This window comes from Entelurus aequoreus, linkage group LG07 (assembly GCF_033978785.1).
Source record: "Entelurus aequoreus isolate RoL-2023_Sb linkage group LG07, RoL_Eaeq_v1.1, whole genome shotgun sequence".
NCBI classification, from domain to species: Eukaryota; Metazoa; Chordata; class Actinopteri; order Syngnathiformes; family Syngnathidae; genus Entelurus; species Entelurus aequoreus.
Window position 1 is genome coordinate 35434864 of NC_084737.1, and position 23113 is coordinate 35457976.

General features: G+C 41.2%; 1 protein-coding gene across 6 annotated transcripts in view; it reads right to left on the minus strand.

Moving 5' to 3' along the window:
• Positions 1–8923, minus strand: part of zgc:56699 (uncharacterized protein LOC405758 homolog) — an 18292-nt gene extending 9369 nt beyond the window's left edge. Inside the window, exons 1-5 of one of the 6 annotated variants that reach the window (XM_062053370.1) lie at positions 8765–8923; positions 6293–6396; positions 6090–6196; positions 215–272; positions 66–146 (exon numbers count right to left, since the gene is read on the minus strand). In XM_062053370.1, the coding sequence (XP_061909354.1) occupies positions 66–146; positions 215–272; positions 6090–6196; positions 6293–6371 (325 nt within the window). In that variant the 5' untranslated portion in view covers positions 6372–6396; positions 8765–8923. Of the gene's footprint in view, positions 1–65; positions 147–211; positions 339–6089; positions 6197–6292; positions 6397–8718 lie in introns of all 6 variants that reach the window. The other 5 variants (XM_062053368.1, XM_062053367.1, XM_062053364.1 and 2 more) reach the window with 5 other exon arrangements.
• Positions 8924–23113: the final 14190 nt, after the last annotated feature.

The following is a 23113-nucleotide window of genomic DNA, read 5'->3' on the forward strand; positions in this document are numbered from 1 at the left end:
AATAGTGTATTTGTGAGAATGTTGTAGCAGATCTAAAATGTGGATGTAAAAGTTATTAATCTCACCATTCTCCCAGTCTTCAGTCATGTCTGCGCTGAATTGTGACATGATTGGAACCTCCCATTTTCTGGGTTTTTCAACTCCACCTGCCAAACAAAGCAGCTGTCAAGTCAAAAGCAACGCATTAAGATGGGCTGAGGAGTCTTCTCACCACTGTCTGTGCCCATGGAAATTTTGTACGGACATGTGTCAGTGTGGCTGGCCAGCTCCTCCTTAGGCACAAGGTGGCAAGCATTAAATGGACAAGTTCTAAGTTCCTTTGCCAGTTGTGGATGGTTCTGTACCAATAAAGCAATTGTCAAAAATACATTCGACTGGGCATAGACAACACAGAACAATTCAGAAAAAGGGGGAGTTGGGGTGTTTTTGAAAGGGTTTCAAACATGATAACTAGCACAACTTGACTCGCAGGAATGCCAAATAGACCTGCAAGATATGTACATACAGTCGTGGTCAAAAGTTTACATACACTTGAACAATGTCATGGCTGTCTTGAGTTTCCAATAATTTCTACAGCTCTTATTTTTTTGTCAGAGTGATTGGAGCACATACTTGTTGGTCACAAAAATCCTTCTTTTATGAATTTATTATGGGTCTACTGCAATGTTCCCTTTAAGGTGCGCGCCTGTGCAATTGCGCACTGCTCAAGCGTCCTCTGCGCATGGCAAATCTATGCCACACACAAAATCAAATAAAAAAATAAGTGCATAACAATTTTAGACACGGACACTACAGAGAAAACAGTTTTCGTCATCATTGTTCAAATATTGTAACGTTTGTCGAGACGCTTTGAGGACATGAATTCCATCCATCACTTTACTGAGCAAAACTCTTTATTGTAGGCCATAAACACATCACCAAAACATTAGTAAAAAAAATTATATCTAGCAAAAATAGTCATTTTCTGCAGTACAAACCAGACCAAAACAAACTTTGTTATATCAACAGCAGTCGCTCGCTCTCTCACTTGCGCCAACACATGCACATATGGCACTTAGCCAGTGATGCGTTTACAGCCACACAAAAAGTCGGACAACTCCAACACCACACATAAAGTGTAATTCCAGGTCGTTACACTATGATTTACCAATCAAATGTGTGCTTATTCTAGTGTCATTTATTAGGAATCTTAATTTATAAATATTAATCATGAAATGCTGTTAGTATATTAAATGAATACTAATAAAAATATATTTTTTACAAACAGGAAGTTGCAGGAATGTACACATGATCCCCTGCTTACATCTCATTGTGCAACATGTGAACGTTTTAATGGGAACTAAATGCAATGTCTGAAAGAGGTACAAATTATTTCCAAAGCAGGACCTCCACCCAGACAAACAATACACGTACACAGTTCATGAAAAACAATATTTTTTGTTATTGTCATTGTAAGTGGGCCTAAACACTTATATTAAAAAATAACCTCATGGAAATGACTGCTGTCATTTGATTATAATAAGAGAATGTTGTCTGTCTATCTGTGTTGGCCCTGCGATGAGGTGACTTGTCCAGGGTGTACCCCGCCTTCCGCCCGAATGCAGCTGAGGTAGGCTCCAGCACCCCCCGCGACCCCGAAAGGGACAAGTGGTAGAAAATGGATGGATGGATGGATGGAGATTTAACTTGTTATTTAGTCAGGTTTGGGACAGGTGTGATGCTGGTGTAGCCACAGTGTGCACATCTGATGTTGCTCACATGGGCTCCACTGAATGTTCAGGGAGTTTTTGCGTTTGCTCACACATGAAAAATTAGAGGGAACATTGGTCTACTGAAAAAGTGACCAAATCTGCTGGGTCAAAAGTATACATACAGCAATGTTAATATTTGGTTACATGTCCCTTGGCAAGTTTCACTGCAATAAGGTGCTTTTGGTAGCCATCCACAAGCTTCTGGTTGAATGTTTGACCACTCCTCCTGACAAAATTGGTGCAGTTCAGCTAAATGTGTTGGTTTTCTGACATGGACTTGTTTCTTCAGCATTGTCCACACGTTTAAGTCAGGACTTTGGGAAGGCCATTCTAAAACTTAATTGTAGCCTGACTTAGCCATTACTTTACCACTTTTGACATGTGTTTGGGGTCATTGTCCTGTTGGAACACCCAACTGCGCCCAAGACCCAACCTCTGGGCAGATGATTTCAATGTGTCCTGAAGAATTTGTACGTAATCCTCCTTTTTCATTGTCCCATACTTGACGGTAGGCATGGTGTTCCTGGGATTAAAGGCCTCACCTTTTCTCCTCCAAACATATTGCTGGGTATTGTGGCCAAACAGCTCAATTTTTGTTTCATCTGACCACAGAACTTTCCACAGAAGGTCCTATCTTTGTCCATGGGATGTCTTCAGGACAACCTAAAATCATCAGCCCAGAAGTTGGGTCTTGGGCGCAGTTGGGTGTTCCAACAGGACAATGACCCCAAACTAGGGGTGTAACGGTACCCAAAAATTTCGGTTCAGTACATACCTCGGTTTAGAGGTCACGGTTTGGTTCATTTTCGGTACAGTAAGAAAACAACAAAATATAAATTTTCTGGTTATTTATTTACCATATTTGTAAACAATGGCATAACATACATATACACACAGGGTCCATTGCCAGGGTTAATGTGGTCAACATATATCAAATAAAAACTAAATAAGATAAGGCTCAGAATGGTTTCTTAACAAAACCTTTCTACATATAAAGTGCTTTTTTTGATTGATTGAAACTTTTATTAGTAGATTGCACAGCACACTACATATTCCGTACAATTGACCACTAAATGGTAACACCCGAAAAAGTTTTTCAATTTGTTTAAGTCGGGGTCCACGTTAATCAACATTAAACTGCCTCAAGTTGTTGCTCAGATTAAATAAAATGACAAAACTTTTCTTCTACATATACAAACCCCGATTCCATATGAGTTGGGAAATTGTGTTAGATGTAAATATAAACGGAATACAATGATTTGCAAATCATTTTCAACCCATATTCAGTTGAATGTGCTACAAAGACAACATATTTGATGTTCAAACTGATAAACATTTTTTTTTTGTGCAAATAATCTTTAACTTTAAAATTTTATGCCAGCAACATGTGACAAAGAAGTTGGGAAAGGTGGCAATAAATACTGATAAAGTTGAGGAATGCTCATCAAACACTTATTTGGAACATCCCACAGGTGTGCAGGCTAATTGGGAACAGGTGGGTGCCATGATTGGGTATAAAAACAGCTTCCCAAAAAATGCTCAGTCTTTCACAAGAAAGGATGGGGCGAGGTACACCCCATTGTCCACAACTGCATGAGCAAATAGTCAAACAGTTTAAGAACAACGTTTCTCCAAGTGCAATTGCAAGAAATGTAGGGATTTCAACATCTACGGTCCATAATATCATCAAAAGGTTCAGAGAATCTGGAGAAATCACTCCACGTAACCAACATTGAATGACCGTGACATTTGATCCCTCAGACGGCACTGTATCAAAAACAGACATCAATCTCTAAAGGATATCACCACATGGGCTCAGGAACCCTTCAGAAAACCACTGTCACTAAATACAGTTTGTCGCTACATCTGTAAGTGCAAGTTAAAACTCTCCTATGCAAAGCGAAAGCCATTTATTAACAACATCCAGAAACGCCGCCGGCTTCTCTGGGCCCCAGATCATCTAAGATGGACTCATGCAAAGTGGAAAAGTGTTCTGTGGTCTGACGAGTCCACATTGCAAATTGTTTTTGGAAATATTCGACATTGTGTCATCCGGACCAAAGGGGAAGCGAACCATGCAGACTGTTATCGATACCAAGTTCAAAAGCCAGCATCTGTGATGGTATGGGGGTGTATTAGTGCCCAAGGCATGGGTAACTTACACATCTGTGAAGGCACCATTAATGCTGAAAGGTACATACAGGTTTTGGAACAACATATCTGCCATCTTTTTCATGGACGCCCCTGTTTATTTCAGCAAGACAATGCCAAGCAACATTCAGCACGTGTTACAACAGCGTGGCTTCGTAAAAAAAGAGTGCGGGTACTTTCCTGGTCCGCCTGCAGTCCAGACCTGTTTCCCATCGAAAATGTGTGGCGCATTATGAAGCGTAAAATACGACAGCGGAGACCCCGGACTATTGAATGACTGAAGCTCTACATAAAACAAGAATGGGAAAGAATTCCACTTTCAAAGCTTCAACAATTAGTTTCCTCAGTTCCCAATCGTTTATTGAGTGTTGTTAAAAGAAAAGGTGATGTAACAGTGGTGAACATGCCCCTTCCCAACTACTTTGGCATGTGTTGCAGGCATGAAATTCTAAGTTAATTATTATTTGCAAAAAAAAAATAAAGTTTGAGTTTGAACATCAAATATCTTGTCTTAGTAGTGCACTCAATTGAATATGGGTTGAAAAGAATTTGCAAATCATTGTATTCCGTTTATATTTACATTTAACACAATTTCCCAACTCATATGGAAACGGGGTTTGTAAAAAGTGCAACAAACAGTTTCAAGTCAACTCAGCCTCAGATTAACTTTTCTTCCCCCCCCCCCAGCCTGGCTAACTTGGCAGTAAGAGGATATATGGGCTCATTGTTCTTCCACCATAGAAGTGGGTCAAAATCTAGTTCTTAATGCAATATGGTCTTAAATCTGCTGCTATAAAAAAATGTGTTATTGCTTTAGCCCTGCCTGACTCGCCGAGGAGAGGCTGCTTGAATGCGGTGGTGACGCTTCAAATGGGTTAGCATGTTTGACGTGTTGGCAGAAGCATACCTGCTGCTGCTGAACAATGTTGGCAAACCTCCGTCCTCCATTTCTGTATCGCACCGAAGTGTTCCCAAACGGGAGATCTTAATGAGGCAGGAGGGTCTTCCAGCTCCGGTCGTTGCTAGCATGCCGTGTGTTGTGCCTCGGTGTGCATTGTTTACACAACGTGCGGGACGCTACTTAATATGTCCGTGTGGAAACTCGTTCGGTACACCTCCGAACGGAACCGAAACCCCCGTACCGAAACGGTTCAATATAAATACGCGTACCGTTACACCCCTCCCCCAAACACATGTCAAAAGTGTTAAAAAAATGGTTAAATCAGGTTAGAATGAAGGTTTTAGAATGGCCTTCCCTAAGTCCTGACTTAAACGTGTGGACAATGCTGAAGAAACAAGTCCATGTCAGAAAACCAACAAATTTAGCTGAGTTGCACCAATTTTGTCAAGAGGAGTGGTCAAAAATTAAGCCAGAAGCTTGCCAGAAGTGTATGGATGGCTACCAAAAGCACCTTATTGCAGTGAAACTTGCCAAGGGACATGTAACCAAATATTAACATTGCTGTAAGTATACTCTTGACCCAGCAGATTTGGTCACATTTTCAATAGAGCCATAATAAATTCATGAAAGAACCAAACTTAATGAATGTTTTTGTGACAAACAGGTATGTGTTTCAATCACCCTATCACAAAAAAATAAGAGTTGTAGAAATGATTGGAAACTCAAGACAGCCATGACATTACCGTATTTTTCGGAGTATTAGTCGCACCGGCCGAAAATGCATAATAAAGAAGGAAAAAAACATAAGTCGCATTTTTTGGGGAAATTTATTTGATAAAATCCAACACCAAGAATAGACATTTGAAAGGCAATTTAAAATAAATAAAGAATAGTGAACAACAGGCTGAATAAGTGTACGTTACATGACGCATAAATAACCAACTGAGAACGTGCCTGGTATGTTAATGTAACATATTATGGTATAAGACATTCAAATAACTATAACATATAGAACATGCTATACACGTTTACCAAACAATCTGTCACTCCTAATCGATAAATCTGATGAAATCTTGTACGTCTAGTCCGTGAATGAGCTAAATAATATTATTTGATATTTTACGGTAATGTGTTAATAATTTCACACATAGGTCGCTCCTGAGTATAAGTCGCACCCCCGGCCAAACTATGAAAAAAACTGCGACTTATAGTCCGAAAAATACGGTATGTTCTTTACAAGTGTATGTAAACTTTTGACCACAACTGTACATTCCCTGCCCACTCACCTTCTTGCATTTGATAATGTGATATGGTAGTCGACAAACACGAATCTGGTGGTTTTTATCAAACGGGCACTGGAAAAGTCTGTCCGGGTCAAATTCTCCCTTTTCCTCTTTATGTGAGAAAAAAAATACTTTGAATGATTCAAGGAACTTCATCATACCAGCACACATGAGATGACATGACAATGATGTGGTGAAACAATTACCAGATTGTTCTGGACACATTTTCTCCACCGAGCGAGTCTGGCATGGTCCAGTGCTGCTCCCAAACCTGATGGTTGTCATTTTTGCAACTTTTTAGACTGTGCCTCTAAAACAGAAAAACTGTTAAAACCTTCTCATTTAAAAGCAGTGAATATGTGTGTCCAGTTTGTCGTCACATAAGTTTAAATACAACCAAAAAATGTTATGCAAGTCCTTCACACTCACATCAAATGTTGAGTATTACAAAAGGATTGTTATATTTACAGTTCTGATAACTAAACTAATGTGAAGCCACAGAAAATATAAATAAACGTAAAAACAAAAATGTCAAATTTTTGAGAATTTATTTTTGCAAGCTATAGAAATGTAATCTCAGGGCATTCAATCGATCGCAACTGTACTGTTACAATGACCTGGATGAATGAGAGCATTCATAGACTATATAAATTTATTTAGGCAGTGAGGATTTTTTGCCTATATACACTTCATTAGAATGCATTTGAAATGAAACATTCATGTAATTGAAGTGTACAACTTTAACTTAAAATGTATTACAAAAATATGGCGGCATTAACCATTTAGGGCAGGTTGCACAAAGTGTGGCCCGGGGACCATCTGTGGAGTTTTGTTGGCCCGCAGCATATTGTCAAAAAATTAAAAACTAACAAAATAGAGCAAAAAGACCTAATTAAATAAGAAAAATCTTAACTTTTGGTGCTAATAATAAACACTTTGTCACCTATAATACAAAGCTGACACAAAATGTTGACTTTAAATATATATATAGTCTGTTTTGAGCAATTTTTTTATAAAATAAAACATTAAAATGGCCCCCGCATCCTTTGCTTTTTCAGTATGCGTTCCTAGCTAACTGATTGGTGATTGAGACCAATACTGCCTTTGCCTGTGATCTCTGCAAAATAAGGCCCCGTTTACACTAAGCCGGATAAGGTTATCCAGGGTAAATCACACCTAACCTTATCCGTGTCCACGCACAACAATGCCACCGTTTAAGACCCCCACCTCCCTCTGTCCGCCGGCGCAACGCGACCTAGTACGCATGCGCGGGGAAATTTTATTTAAAAAAATGCACGAGTCATATAGTCACCTCTGACGTGGAAGTGTATTCTTTCTATCTGCGACGGTATAGAAAATGGCTGCTCTTTTTGTGAATAAGAGAATTCTTTGTGTGGTCTGACGACGACGTGGAGTTACTCTTAAAAGTGACTCAAGACTATAAAACCTCCATGGCGACGAGGAATGTTGATTGGGAGTCCTCGCCATCGAAATCAAGGACATACTGTCATGGTTTTTGGAGTGCTACCCATCGCCGGGGGAGGCCAGCTTGAACAGCAAAGGTTTTCCCCACCAAAAGGAGGACATAACTAAAGGTATGTTTTTGTGACAAGGTTATTCTGTCTTAATTTAACCACACTTCCTGTGTGGGCGGCGTCTTTCTGGCGTCACTTCCTCTCTGAACTCACTTTGTAAACGATCAATGAGTCCATACAAAGCTAAGTGCCGGAGATTCAAGAAATACACGGCTGACTTACCCGTGTAAAAATTTGTCTGAGGAGGGGGACCTTAAACACTGGTTTAGTGTGGCTGAAACGGGGATTAGGCTAAATAATTATTCGTTTAAGGGGTTAAATGACTTAGTGTAGACATGGCCTACCTACTCAGTGGCCTGGTGGTTACAGTGTCCGCCCTGAGATCGGTATGTCGTGAGTTCAAACCCCGGCCGAGTCATACCAAAGACTATAAAAATGGGACCCATTACCTCCCTGCTTGGCACTCAGCATCAAGGGTTGGAATTGGGGGTTAAATCACCAAAAATTATTCCCGGACGCGGCCACCGCTGCTGCTCACTGCTCCCCTCACCTCCCAGGGGGGTGATCAAGGGTGATGGGTCAAATGCAGAGAATAATTTCGCCACACCTAGTGTGTGTGTGTGACAATCATTGGTACTTTAACTTTAACTGTTGTCAAATCTTTCAAGGAAGTCCTGGCCTCCGACTGTTCAACGTGGGTAAAAATCTAACAATATTGTGATAAAAGGACTTCTATCCAAGTTTTCTGTCATGTAAGACAATGAGGTTCTAATTACAAAACTAATGTTGTGATAAAAGGATTTCCATCCACGTTTTCTGCAATGTAAAACAATGGGGTTCTAATCACAAAACTAATTAGGAAACTATTTAGACAAATTTACTGCAATAGATGAGGTACGTCCAGGCTGTATACTAGTAAATATTAAAACAAGAGTAGCAAAAGTACAGTTGAAAAGAAGATAGTTTTCCAAGCCTCGCTACACAAACAATTGCGAAAAGGAGACAACATCGTGGCACACAGCCAACTTTGCAAGTCGCAGAACTACTTACTACGTGCAGTTTCTCAAAATTGAAGTAATTATGTTTAAAGTACGTACGTACGTATATCTTTAACAGGTTGTTGTCAGGAAAATGAGGATTTACCCAGCGATGTTAGTTGATTGCCTGATTGCCTTGAGGTGAGGATGTCTGCGAAACCTTACAGATGAAAGCGCGATCTTGAGATTCCAGAAAGACCACGTGACCAAGACGCAATGCACCCTGGGAAGTAGTGGCAACTCCTCTCATGTGGCTTTTTTTTCTTTTTTCATATGGTCTTATCTGTTTTTGTTCTTAATGTGCGAGGGATACGTGACATAACTAAAAGAAAGTCATTATTTTCAGTCAGTCTGAAAGTAAATATTAGTGATGGGTTGATGAGGGGTCATGAAGCATTTTGACACATTGCAAAACTGTATTGATACTGTGTCGACACTATGTCATCTGCTGGACATTAAAAATCCCTACAGGCAACCTATGGACCGACTCAACTGACACTGATTTTACGACCTAGTATATACAATAATATAAACCAAGTCATCGTATTTCATTTAGGATTATTTCATATCTTCATTTAAATAAAAATATATTTTTATCTTTTTTAGATACAGTCAATAAATAATGTGAACATGTATCATAACATGGAAATCTAAGAGAACGTGTTGTGAATGAGGATGCTTGTGGACTGGGATTTAAAAAAAAATTTTTTTTTACACATTTTTATTTAAAAAAAAAAAAAGTTTATCCAACGTATTAAATTTTAGACGACTTCTCTTCTTAGTTATTATTTCTCCGGCTGTAGAAAAGACCCGCTCACAGGGCACAGAGGAGGCGTCAGTGCGACACAGTTCGCGTATCGGTCACGTGACCGAAACAGCTCATGATCGGTCACGTGACTTTCTAAAAGCAGTACGCGCACCGACACAGGGTTTTGCTCTATGAGCTCAACGCATGCGCCGATGCATCTGTGTTGCCGGACCCATCACTAGTAAATATGTATGCTTTCTACAGGAACCACATTCATGTAAAAAAGAATAATCTTTTTGGAAACAACCGTATAGGGAGGTCGATCTCATTTTAGTCATGGCTCCAATAAATCTAGTGGAGTCGCCAATTAATTCGACAGTAATTTTAAAGGTAAAATTGTTGACTTACTATTAGGGTTGCAAAGGGGTGGAAAGTTTCCGGGAAATTTACCACGGAAAGTTAAGCTCGGGAAGTTTGGAAATATTTACCATTTTTTGATTATTCAAAGTTGGACACTGTCCATGGGAATTAATGGGGAATTACAATAATTATATACTTCCGCCCGAATGCAGCTGAGATAGCTCCAGCACCCCCCGCGACCCCGGAAGGGACAAGCGGTAGAAAATGGATGGATGGATGGATGGATGGATATATTATTGGGCACTTATCTAAATGCTGCTGCATCTTTGTGGCATTTTTGACGTAGCTCTTTGCACAGTATTTGAAAAAAACCCTACTTACTATGTAGTTTGGAAGGCAGGTGTATCATAACAGCAGTGCAACAAAATTCATTATGTTTCCTTCTTTGTAACGTCCTTAACGTCACAGCTGCAAATGGCGAGCTTTTTGATAACATTGCCCAATTTTTTTTAGAAATGAACAGTCAATATACAACAGATTATTTTATTATTGGAGGAGACTTTGATGAAGCCCCAAAACTCTAAACTTGACAGATCTTCACAAAGAACTGAGTGACGAATATATTATCAACCCAATATACAATAATTTCTTCAGTAAATTATCTCTGCTAGACCCGTTTAGTATTATTCATCCTGACTCAAAAAATTCAGGATATTGGAAATTAAATTGCTCTCTTTTAAATAATAATTTGTACTGTGAGGGTATCAAAGAAATACTATTTAGACACATAGAACTCAAAGATTTCACGTATACTCTGAATTGGGAATTACTGAAATTTGAGTGCAGAATGTTTGCCATTAATTTTGGAAAATAACTTGCTAAAAAGAAAGCTAATGAATACAAATATATCGTCGTTGAAATTAACAGAAATATTAAAAGAAAAACAATTTTGGATGATATAGAGAAATGGCATTAGGTAATCTTCGAGATGAACAAAGTGTATATTGAAAAGGCTAAAGGTGATTTTATAAGATTAAGAGCTAAATGGTTGGAGCTTGGGAAAAAAATATATAGTTTTATAGTCTGGAGAAGAAACGTGGATCTACAAAAAAATTTTCAAACTTAACATAAATTAAGTTCTCATTGCAGATGCTAAAGTAATTAAAACATATATTTGAAATTTCTAGCATAAACTATACTCGTCTTCTTTTAATGTAGAAGATTGTGACTCATTCTTACAAACAGTTACCCCCTTTATACCCAAAATTTCTTCTCATAATTCAACAACATGTGATAGTCCCATAACAATAAGAGAACTGGATACAGTGTAAACAAAGCACCTCTTAATAAAAGTCCTGGAATTGATTGTTTGGGATTATGTTCTGGGATTATATAAAATAATTACTGTTGTGTGTCTTCAACGAAGCTTTAGATTTATAGGACAACTGCCAGAAACAAGGTATCATCACTCTTTTACTTTTACATCGATAAAGGAGTTGTCATTCTTTTTTTAGATTTCTATAAAGCTTTTGACTCTGTAGAGCATAACTTCTAAAACAATTGGGATAACTATTCAAGCCCTAGATTTATTTAGGTTTGGTGTTAGGTTTAGAGAAATGGTCCAAACTATTTATAATGGTAATAGCAGTGTCACTCTTTGTGAAGGCTCCTCTTAATAGATTTGAACTTAAACGAAGTATCAGACAGGGTTGTTCAATTTCTCCCTTTTTCTTTTTAATTGCAGCTGAGATGTTAAACTTATACGTGGTCAACTGCATTCGCGCAGAATCAATCAGTGTTGGAGAACACACTGTATTAATTGGCCAACTAGCAGACGATACTTGCATCTTTCTTCAAAGTGACCAGCAGGTCCCAACTGTCATACAGGGTTTACAGGCCTTTTCAAATTATTCTGGTTTGGTAATTAATATGAAGAAGTGTGATATCATGTTTTTTCATGAAACAGAGAAGCAATCGGTTGGTGGAATTACTGTTAAAAACTCTCTTCGATATCTTGGAATTACTATCAACAAGTCGACAAGTGATAGATTGGATTAAAACTTCTCTAGGAATATTCAGAAATCAAAGTCTATGTTTAACTGTTGGCTTCAAAGGGACCTCACTTTAAAAGGAAGGATAATCGCTCTCCAAGGCTGAAGGGGTTTATATGGTTTATCCTTCTCTATCATTATATGTAGATAAAAAAAAAATCTTCAACCATAAATTCTACTCTGTTTAAATTTATATGGACAAATACAACATAGTATGTTAAAAGAAATGGAATGATTAGAAACTACGCTGATGGAGGTTTCAATGCAATATACTTTGAATAGACAATAGACTCTTAATCATGTGTTCAAAATCAAATGGATAAAAAAATGTCTGATGTCTGATGAAAATTGTGGGGGCCTCGGATTTTTACGAAGTTGTGATTTTAAGTGTTCTAAATTACTCATTAAGTTATTTAATTTCCAAAGAAGCTTTGTATTCCTGGGAGGTGGCCTGAAAACATAACTTCTCCCCACATAAATGCATTCGTTGGAATAACCAATACATCTTACACAGAAACAAGGCATTGTTTTACAACAATGCTTTGGAAAAAAAAATCTTTTTTTTTCTGTAATTTTTTTTATACGAATGGAATGTCTTTTGAAAAATTTGCCTTTCCTCAAATAAGGCTGAAAAACACTGATATTGTCATGATCCGTGGTCCGGATCATGTTTTTGTGTTTTCTGTTAGTTTTGGACTTCTTGTGTTATTGCTTGTGCACCTGTGAGTTTGTTTGGTCACCATGGTTACTTGATTGTTGCGTCGACCAGCATTCCTCCAATGGGGAATTCAAATTGCTAGTCTCTCCCAGATTCTTTTTATGGCGATATGCTGTTGTTTATATTCAATCACCAGGCAGAAGTTGGTATTTTGTGGTTTATTCTCCAAGCTTAGAGGACAAACCTGAGACCAATCCAGCACCCAAGCGTTCCCTAGCCCGGTCCAGATCGGTCTAGCTCGGTCTCCCGGAGGTCCCGTGATCTTCCGTCTGTCCCTCGCCCTCACTCGCTTTGTTTAGACTACTCCGAGTTATCTCTACTCTGACACATTCCAATCTAGAAGGCCAACACCTCACTATGAGACTCAAAGAAGGAAGAATACTAGCTATTCTTTATATGACTATAGGAGTTTAGAAAGAAGTAACACTTAAATATGGATATATGGAAAATATCTCGTTCCATCACTCCCCCTTTAAGATCTTCTTATAAGATCTTTTACTACTAGTTAAACACTTCTAAAGCACGCCCCACATTAAAGTAGGTGCTGTTTTTTTTCTTTAAGCAAGCTAGCGATAAAACAACAGCTTATTTACATGGGAGATAGATGGAGGGAGTCCACGTCAATGTCGTCATGGTCAGGGAAGTAAACCAACAATTCTTGAAAGTCTTAAAGTTACCACTTTGCTAGACCCCCTTTAGTGACACTTAGCCCAAGGGGCGATAAAGCAACCGCATGAGGCTATGATGGCCAAAAAAGCTCCGAATGGAGACCAAGACAGACTTAATTAGGTCAGTCCACCTGCCTAATGTGCTTAGAAGCCAATCTTTGAAGGGGTCAGAGAGAGAGTTCCCTAGACAGGGCCTGGAGGCCCTTTAAGGCCCTCTGAACTGAGCCATCAGGGGTAGTGTTGTTAGGAATGAAGGTACAGCATTGGTCACCAAACATTGCACACACTCCTTCTTCCTTGGCTAGGATGCGGTCAAGGGCTATGCGGATCTGAACGGCCCTGAGGGAGGTCGGGGCAAGTTGTTCAGCAAGTCCCTCAACGGCGTCACGAGTCAGGTTGGTTAGTCTCAACGGCGGCGGGGAGTTAGAGAGGCCGCTGAAACAGGAGTTCCAAGGGGTGTTAATTTGGTGACTGGGGTCATCAGTCTAACCATAGCACAAAGCCCAACGGCTGACGTCGGGATTCTAATGTACAATCTGTGCTTCCCACAACACCAGAATGAGTCAGCTCGTGCCTAAGGGCCTATCCTAGAGCCATCTATCAGTGTGGTGCACCAGTAATGGTTGATGTCACCCAATTTGTTGGGGGACGGAGAGGGTCCTGTAATTTGAAAACGCGTGTAATTCAGCTTTTGGGCCACAAAGGGAAGAAGTCGGGTGGCATTGTCAACAGAAGGGTACACATGTCAGTCAACTTAAAAGGGGCGGGGTAAGTGTGGGAAAAGGGACGTCCAGCGGAAGAAGCAACACAGTCACCCAGGTTTTGGCATCCACCTGAGCCACAGGTTGTCTGCACCCGCTCCTAAGGTCAAAGGTCAAAGTTACCAGGCCTTCGGTGGTGATGTCATTAGCACGCACGGATGTGAGCCTTTGAAACACCACCGAGGTGGGGTGGTACTTTAGGTGCTACAGAGGGTGTAGAGGTAGTTAACGCCCTCTCAAGGACATTAATTTTAATAATTCCTTTAGCGTCTGTATCAGTCAGGTCAAGCCCCAAAACAACATAAAAGGGAAGATGGGCACAACTTACCAGAGTATGTTGTCTGCATCCGACACCAATGGTTCAGGGTTGAGTCGTAACAAATATAGAGGTTATTACCACGGTAATAGTTATTGTGTCCCCCGTAATTAATCACACTGCACAGGTCAAAAATAAGTCTTGCTATCCCCTTTGACCCAGTCTATTTAAAGTCCGCTGTATGTTCTTAGACACTTGTCAGTCACTGTCGTCAGGAAGGATGAACTGAGACACAAAGACAGTAGAACACGCCCAAGGGATAAACGGGGATAAACATCAAACTTTTCACTTAATGTAACGACACAGATAGTTATGCTGCAAACAAGCAAGAAAAACTAAGAAACATTTAGCATACTGGATTGGTCTCACACAAGGATATACAATATAGAAGTTGAAAAGAGTAATGTAGGTAGAAAATCTCTCTCGTCTCCTGGGCTGAGGGGCAGATGTTGTAGCGATGTCAGCAATGACATCCGCTGGTAATCTGTCAGGTTCTTCAGCTGTAGTGCAGAGGGAGAGGTGGTACCAGGTGTCCCCTCCACCAGCCAGTCGAAGTGAAGTGAAGTGAAGTGAATTACATTTATATAGCGCTTTTTCTCAAGTGACTCAAAGCGCTTTACATAGTGAAAACCCAATATCTAAGTTACATTCAAACCAGTGTGGGTGGCACTGGGAGCAGGTGGGTAAAGTGTCTTGCCCAAGGACACAACGGCAGTGACTAGGATGGCGGAAGCGGGGATCGAACCTGCAACCCTCAAGTTGCTGGCACGGCCGCTCTACCAACCGAGCTATACCGCCCCAGGTATAGGACTGGTCCCTTCAAGGGCGTGGGACGTCCGTTCCACGACCTTGAAGGGACCAGTCCACCTGAGCTCCGTCCACTTGCGTTTGATGACCTTGATCTTGACCCTCTCAGCGGGCGGAAGGGAATCTGTACAGAAGAACTGGCACACAAATTCTGCAATTTTTTGTGTAAAATACCATTTTGGTTTTACGCTGAGTCCTCCTTCCATGGGGGGCTGCTGGTCCTGTGAATGGCTGACCTGTATGCAGCTCATAGGGTGAAAAAACTCAAAGGGCGAAAAAACTCAAAGGGCGGTAAAACAGTTTTATTCACGAACCTTCGAATGATCATTAACGCTAATTGCAACATGTCAATCCAATTAAATTTGGTCTGTGCACAGATTTTAGCCAATTAGTTTTTTATGTTCTGGTCCATCCTTTCAACCTTGCCTTGGGACTCAGGATGGTACCCCAAACCTGTGTTCTAGTCCGAAAGCCTTTTCGACCAAGGCTAAGTGAGTATTTTTTTAATGGTTGCCGTTGTCTGACCTAATCTTTTTGGGGAAACCATGTCGGGGTACTAGGTCATTCACAAGTCATTTAATTACTGATATTCATCCTCTTTTGAGGTTGTTGTTGCTTCCGGCCAACCACTGTGATTGTCAACACAAGTCAGTACGTACCTTTTCCCTTGATCATATCAGTGAAATCAAAGACTATACATGGTTCACCCTCACCTCCTCCATTTTCTAAATTTGATCTATTAACCTACTATCGATGTGTAAAATCGTTTTTTTCAAATTAAAATTAGTTATAACTTCTTACCCACGGTAAAAACGTTAAAACTATGGAATGTGTCAGAGTCGGATGATTGTCGATTTTGTTCCAAGGAGTCTGTATCCACCCTCACTCACCCCCTTCTGTTTCTGAAAAAAGGACTGTGTTAGTCATACTATCACTTTCAGAAACATCTCAGAAAAAGGTCAGCTAATAGTCAAGTAGCGGAGGACAGGTCATGTTTGAGGTCAATGAAAGTCTCTTTAGCCTCTATGGTCCACTGGGGGGGTGGTGTTAGGGTAGGGGACCCCTTAGCGATATCACAAATAACTCAAACTCAACTAAACCCTAGCTTTTATGTAACTTATTCAATATGGTGAAAGTAACAAATATGCTTATATTTGTATTGTCACCAATACTAGAAAAATACTACCCTTGTGGCGAATGCTTTAGCAATAGTATTTTGAATTTTTACCACACCTGGTGGCCCCAATAATTCATTAAGTCAAGCTCATGTTGTAAAAAGTTGAATGATGCGGACACGTTTGTTACTGAATACTTTCTATCAGACTTCTACCATGGCAACTTTGTGTATGTAATGAGCAAGTATAATTATTTGATATGCTTAAATGTGTAATGTGTCGTTTTAGCTCAGCTGTTGTGTAGCTGCTAGCTCCTCGTAGCCTACAGGTGTCTAAAGTGCAGCCCATAGTAATGTGTTTAACATAACCATGGGCTAAACCTAAACAATTGAAAATGTGGTATTTGGGTGTTGGTGTAATGTTTGGCAGCTACGCCGTGTCTTATCATTGGACCTAAGTTCTTTGGTTTTGTAGGCGAGACAGAGAGCAAGGGAACAATGTGGGACACTATTGTGTCCATCTTATACCATGCTAGCTGTTGCAAAGATAGGTCAACATGAGCAGCCACACCCTGAGTTCCAACATATATAAATAATCATAACATATGGCGAGTCGGGTGGCAGAACACACGGAAGCATCTCAGCCAGTCAGGGTTTTCACTGCTAGAGCAGTTGGATGTCAGCCATTCCTGTTGTTTCAGGCTGTGGTATGAGCTCCTGGAGTAGCCTTGGTAGTGGTGTCGCAGCTGGGTGGTTCAGCCGTCAGGTAACACCAGGAATGTTCCTTCTTTGCGATTTGAATGTCAGGGTACAGTCTGTAAAGGAGGTCCAGCAATCTGAACCGGAAGTGGTTTGGTGACAGGTAACCTTCTTGTGACCCCAGCGAAGCCTTCGACCTTTAAAGAGGAAGCACACAGTTTTTTTGTACCTCTGCATTCAGAATCGAATGGGTGGCTGATAAAATTGTCCGTTGACACTCATGTCCAGCAGGGGTCCTGTCGGTACTTCCTGCTGCGGCTCCTGATGTGGGCGTCCTCTTACACGCCTTCGTGTTCGTTTGTTGGCACGACGGAACCTTTCCTGTTCGGAAATGTTCGGACAGTCACGACTCCAGTGACCAGGCTGGTCACAGCCGAAACAGTGTCTACCCCAGACTGGCTTTGAAGCATCGTGTTGTCCACCACCCGAGTCCAACCGCACGTCTGTTGAGGATTCTTTCCTTCACCTGTTGGAACTCAAAAGCAAGGTCACCCACTGCCGAATATACCTTAGCTCACATATGTCAGAGTCAAGGCCCGCGGGCCATATCCGGCCCGCGAGAAGGTTTTTTACGGCCCTTGGGATGATCTTGATTTATTATTAGAACCGGCCCGCAGACCGCAGATCTTTTACACGCACCAAGCGGATGCCGGTCCAAGGTTCCGAAAGGGGGCGAGCGGCCCGCCGGGACGCGCCTGCCGGCCGAAGGGCTGCAGCCCGGCCGTCAGTCGCGGAGCCCGCCGTGCCACGCGCGCCAAGGGGGCGGGCCGAAACCCGGCCCCGAGGCCCTGAGACTTCTGCTTTGTTTCCCCAAACCGCGCGTCACCGCCGGGCCCGCACCACCGTCGGGCTGCAGCCCGAGCGTCGGTGGCGGAACCCGTCATGTGCCGCGCGCGCCAAGCGGAGCGGGGGGGTCAAGCGGGCCGAAACCCGCAGGCCACCCCCTCACCACGAGGCCCTGAGACTTCTGCGTTTGACCCCTACGCGCGGCCCGTCGGGACGCGCCCGCCGTCAAGCCACGAGGGCCAGCCGTCGGGTCGCGGAGCCCGCCGTGCCACGTGCGCCAAGGGGCGGGCCGAAACCAGCGGGGGGTTTCGGGCACCCAACTCGCCTCCCTCCCACGGAGGGAGGAGGGGGGTTTAATGTGAACATTACTGTGCAATCACATATTTAGAGTTTTTACTCAATTCAAGTTTAAAAGTTAAAGTTTAATATTTGTTTTCACTGCATGTTACTTCTCCTTAAACAAAGTGTTGTTTTTGATTTATAGATTTTTGCACTTTATTTTATTGTATTTCAATTTAATTATATTTTAAAAATATTTCAGTTGAGTGGATGATAGAAAATTGCTATTATTGTTTTTTTCTTTGAAGTAAATTTAGCCCACTTTTGCTAAAATAGAAAATATAGGCTACTGATGGTGCCTTGAATACCGGTTTCTTTCATTTAATGTTCATGTTATGGGGATTTTTATATAAAGGAAATTTGTCTTTTGTGTCTGTTGAAAATTAAAGATTACTGACAGAGCCATAAGAAAATATTGCTTTATTTATCTGATCATATTGGAATATATTTGTTAGGTTTTCAGTAGGTTCAATTAGGTTCACTAGACTATATGCGTCATTTAAAAATTTTTCAATGAACAGTCGAACAGTCCGGCCCTCGGCTTGTAGCTAAATTTTTTATTTGGCCCTCCGTCCATTTGACTTTGACACCCCTGCCTTAGCTGATCTTTGACCTTTTGGTTCTTTTAACCTTTTATCTTCAGCGATCTGTAATTTAAGTAGTCGTTTCCTTGTTGCTCTGTCATTAGCCCTATTTTGCATGGGATGAATAAAATGTCCTGCCATATATTGTTTTTGGCACCGTGTATATCAGGGTTAACTTTGTCCAAAGTGTTTGGCCAAAGGTTCCCTCCCGGAGGTACAGGTGGGAAACAAGGTCAACAATGGCTTGCATGTATGCATCGGCAAGAGACTTATATTCAAGTAGGCCCCTATAATTGTCATGTGTCAAAAATGTCTGGTGTGCACCGCCCTCTGCTGGAGGAAAATGGTCAGACTTGCAAAATAAGGGGTTAATACTTTCTCTTTTAACGTTGATGTTCCAGGTAATTTAATGTTCAGTGAATGTATAGGATAGGCCGATGTCGTTGTGGCTTGTACAGCCCTTTGAGACACTTGTGATTTAGGGCTATATAGATAAACATTGATTGATTGATTGATTGATGGTTGATGGTTGATTATATGACCAAAATGAACTTATTTCATTTATTCATTCATTTTTTATCGCACTCATAGTTTTCCATTCCATTTTGCATTTAATTATTCCTATTGATTTCTTCCCATTTCACTCAAACAACTAAACAAACAAATAAACAAACTTGCAGCTAACCACAATCAACAGCATACCATTTACGAATACCTTCATTTGTCACTTTCTCATCTTTCTTTCACTTTCGTTTTCCTTTACAAACAACCTCCTGTACCCTAACTCTTCCTTACACTTCACACAATGTTTCTATTTTCTGTTCTCCTAGAAACCATTCACGTAACGTAAGGTTATAAACATCCTTTTCCCCTATTGTTAATGTCATTTCTCAAAAATGTCTGCCGTAGGAAAATGGACAGACGTGTAGAAGGGGTTAATTTTCGGAGGCAAGATTAATCTTAGAGGGGCGTGTTAATACCTCCTTCTCTTGTCACTGGAGTAGGGGGCGGTGGCTTAGTCAAAGTCTGGGCGGGTCGTTTGAATTGTCTTGCGCATGCGCGGCAGACAAAAAACCAATCAGTTCATTCTGTCATTAATCGTTTCTTTTGCTGCATTTCGTTTTTCCACGTAATCCCCGTTTACTTTTATCATACGCCAAACTCTTAAATTCTCTCCCTGAGTGTTCCATTTTCACCAGCGCACACACACACACACACACACACACACACACACACACACACACACACACACACACACACACACACACACACACACACACACACACACACACACACACACACACACACACACACACACACACACACACACACACCCACACACACACACACACACTCACACACTCACACACTCAGCAGCACACACACACACGAGCACTCTCTCTGCGTTTCACCTACCATAAAACTTCCAGTTACTTTTTTATTTTATTTTATTTTATTTTTTATTTCCTTATTTTACCAGACGTTTGAGTTCACGACTTTTCGAGTATTGTAAACCCCCTCTTAACCCTTTCAAGGAACGTTCTCTTTTTTTTTTTTTTAAACTGTACCTGCTAATTCCATTGTCGACAACCGTACATTCAATTGATCATCAAAAACAGTAATGATTCATCACATTTTCCCCAGCCGCCATCACATTCTTGTCTGTCACACTCCTTGGCCATTGTGTCCATTTTTTTTTTCAGGGGCCTCGAACCCCTGAAGGCCTTTAAACCCCAACCCATACGGCGGCCTTTAACCCCGTGCAATTTATCGTACAATATGCAGGCCTCCAACCTCCATATCATACGAGGGCCTTTAACCCGTTACTCTTTTAGGCGGCGACCAACTACCCAGGGTGAGCCACACCCAACTATTTGCTTACTCGTCAGTGAAGCAGCCCGTCACGGTAATCTTTATCGTATTATTAATAAGGACTCTAACCTCAGAATTAAAAATACGAACGGACTTTAACCAACAACTTTATCGTATTATTAATAAGGACTCCAACCTCAGAATTAAAAATACAACCGGACTTTAACCAAGAACTTTACCGTATTATTCAGAAGGACTCTAACCTTGCGAATTTTAATATACGGATGGACTTTAACCAATAACTTTATCGCACAGATGAAAGATTCAAGACACAATGACATGAGTTGACCACTATGTACAACTATTATGTAAAATGGCGGACAGGGCAAAAATGCAATCAATCTATCAAAATCACCACTCTGTGCCTGGGATTACAAAACAGTGTTTGACTTACAGACTTCAGGACAGACTCCTAACGCAGATTTTATCTAAAAAGAAAGGTTCTGCTTACCTTGAATTGGCCAATTGAGTCTGTCCAGAAGATTGCAAGAAGTCATCAATCAACAGCGTGCCATCTCGGACGAAGACCCCAAATTGTTGCGTCGACCAGCATTCCTCCAATGGGGAATTCAAATTGCTAGTCTCTCCCAGATTCTTTTTATGGCGATATGCTGTTGTTTATATTCAATCACCAGGCAGAAGTTGGTATTTTGTGGTTTATTCTCCAAGCTTAGAGGACAAACCTGAGACCAATCCAGCACCCAAGCGTTCCCTAGCCCGGTCCAGATCGGTCTAGCTCGGTCTCCCGGAGGTCCCGTGATCTTCCGTCTGTCCCTCGCCCTCACTCGCTTTGTTTAGACTACTCCGAGTTATCTCTACTCTGACACATTCCAATCTAGAAGGCCAACACCTCACTATGAGACTCAAAGAAGGAAGAATACTAGCTATTCTTTATATGACTATAGGAGTTTAGAAAGAAGTAACACTTAAATATGGATATATGGAAAATATCTCGTTCCATCAACGCGCACCTGTTACTCATCAGAGACTCTATTTAGTTCTGCCTTTTCCGGTCAGTCGGTGTGGAGTCATTGTTTTTGCGTCACACCTATGCCACGTAAGTGTTGATTATTCTATGTCCTAGTCCATGCTAAGAAATTAGCTTCATGTGTTTTAGGCACGCTTGCCTTTTTTGTTGTTTTGCCTGCATTTTGGTAGTTTGGATTATTTACGTTTAATAAACCAAAGCCTACCTTCACGCTGTCGTCCGGAGCCGTCCATTGTTGCGTTGAGAGAACGAACCGCAGCAAACTGCACCCCCTATGTGACAGATATACAGAATAATTAAAGCGGGAAGTGTGGTAACATTTCTCTGGGTACCTGCTCATATACGAGTGGTGGGGAATGAACTAGCAGATACTGTAGGTACGCAAAGCAAGCAACCATTAAAACAGAAGGCAACATGGCGATTGACCACAGTAAAGAAGAAGTGAAGAATATAGTTAAGATAGAACACAAAGTGGCAGGATAATTGGAATAAGGAAACAAAAGGTAAGGGGTATTACAAAGTCCAGAGGAGAGTAGGTGTCATGAGAGGAGGCAATAGAAATATGAGGTTAGGACATACATATATAAATGGTTCATTGAAATTGATAGGGAAACATGATACAGCCTGTGTGACTATTGCCATCAGATAGAAAGTGTAGGGCAGACCTGGGCATTCGGTGGCCCGTGGGCCACATCCGGCCCTTTGTGCGTCCCTGTCCGGCCCGCATGAGGCCAATCATAAATTACAAAATACATTTAAAAAAGTATCTGTCGAGTGTGCAATACAACGGTGCTGCTTTTGTTTTGAAAAGCGTTATTTGTATTACTTCTGCGTGTACGTATGCTCGTGCGTGATTGTGAGTGAATGTGAACAGCGGCAATCACAAATTACAAAATAAAAAATAAAAAAACATCTATGTCGTGCGTGCAATAGAACTGTGCTGCTTTTATTTTGAGAAGTGTTATTTATGGGCGTATGTCCGTGTGCAACCTGTGAGTGAAGGTGTACAGCGACAAGTGATGCCCGGTTATCCCTGAGACGCTAAAAAGAGAATAGTTGATGACGAATGCCGTGTTTTCAACAAGACATGGACTGCCAAGTATTTCTTTACAGAAATTAAAGGTAAAGCCGTGTGCTTAATTTGTGGTTCACAGGTTGCTGTGTTTAAAGAATATAATTTTAATTGCCACTACATGACGAAGCACGAGGAAAAATACCGGAATCTGTCTGATGAAGCGCGCGCGCAAGGGAGGCTGATGCGTTGATGGTAAAACTGCAAACCCAAATAAATGATAAATGGGTTATACTTGTATAGCGCTTTTCTACCTTCAAGGTACTCAAAGCGCTTTGACAGTATTTCCACATTTACCCATTCACACACACATTCACACACTGATGGCGGGAGCTGCCATGCAAGGAGTTTTTGCCAAATTTCACACCCCCAGAGATGCAGCCATCAGGACAAGTGTCGTCATTTCTCACAAAATCGCCAGAAAAAGTAAAGCGTTTTCTGACGGAGAGTTTATTAAGGAGTGCATATTGGACTCTGTTGCGCTGATATGCCCAGAGAAGAGGGGCGCATTA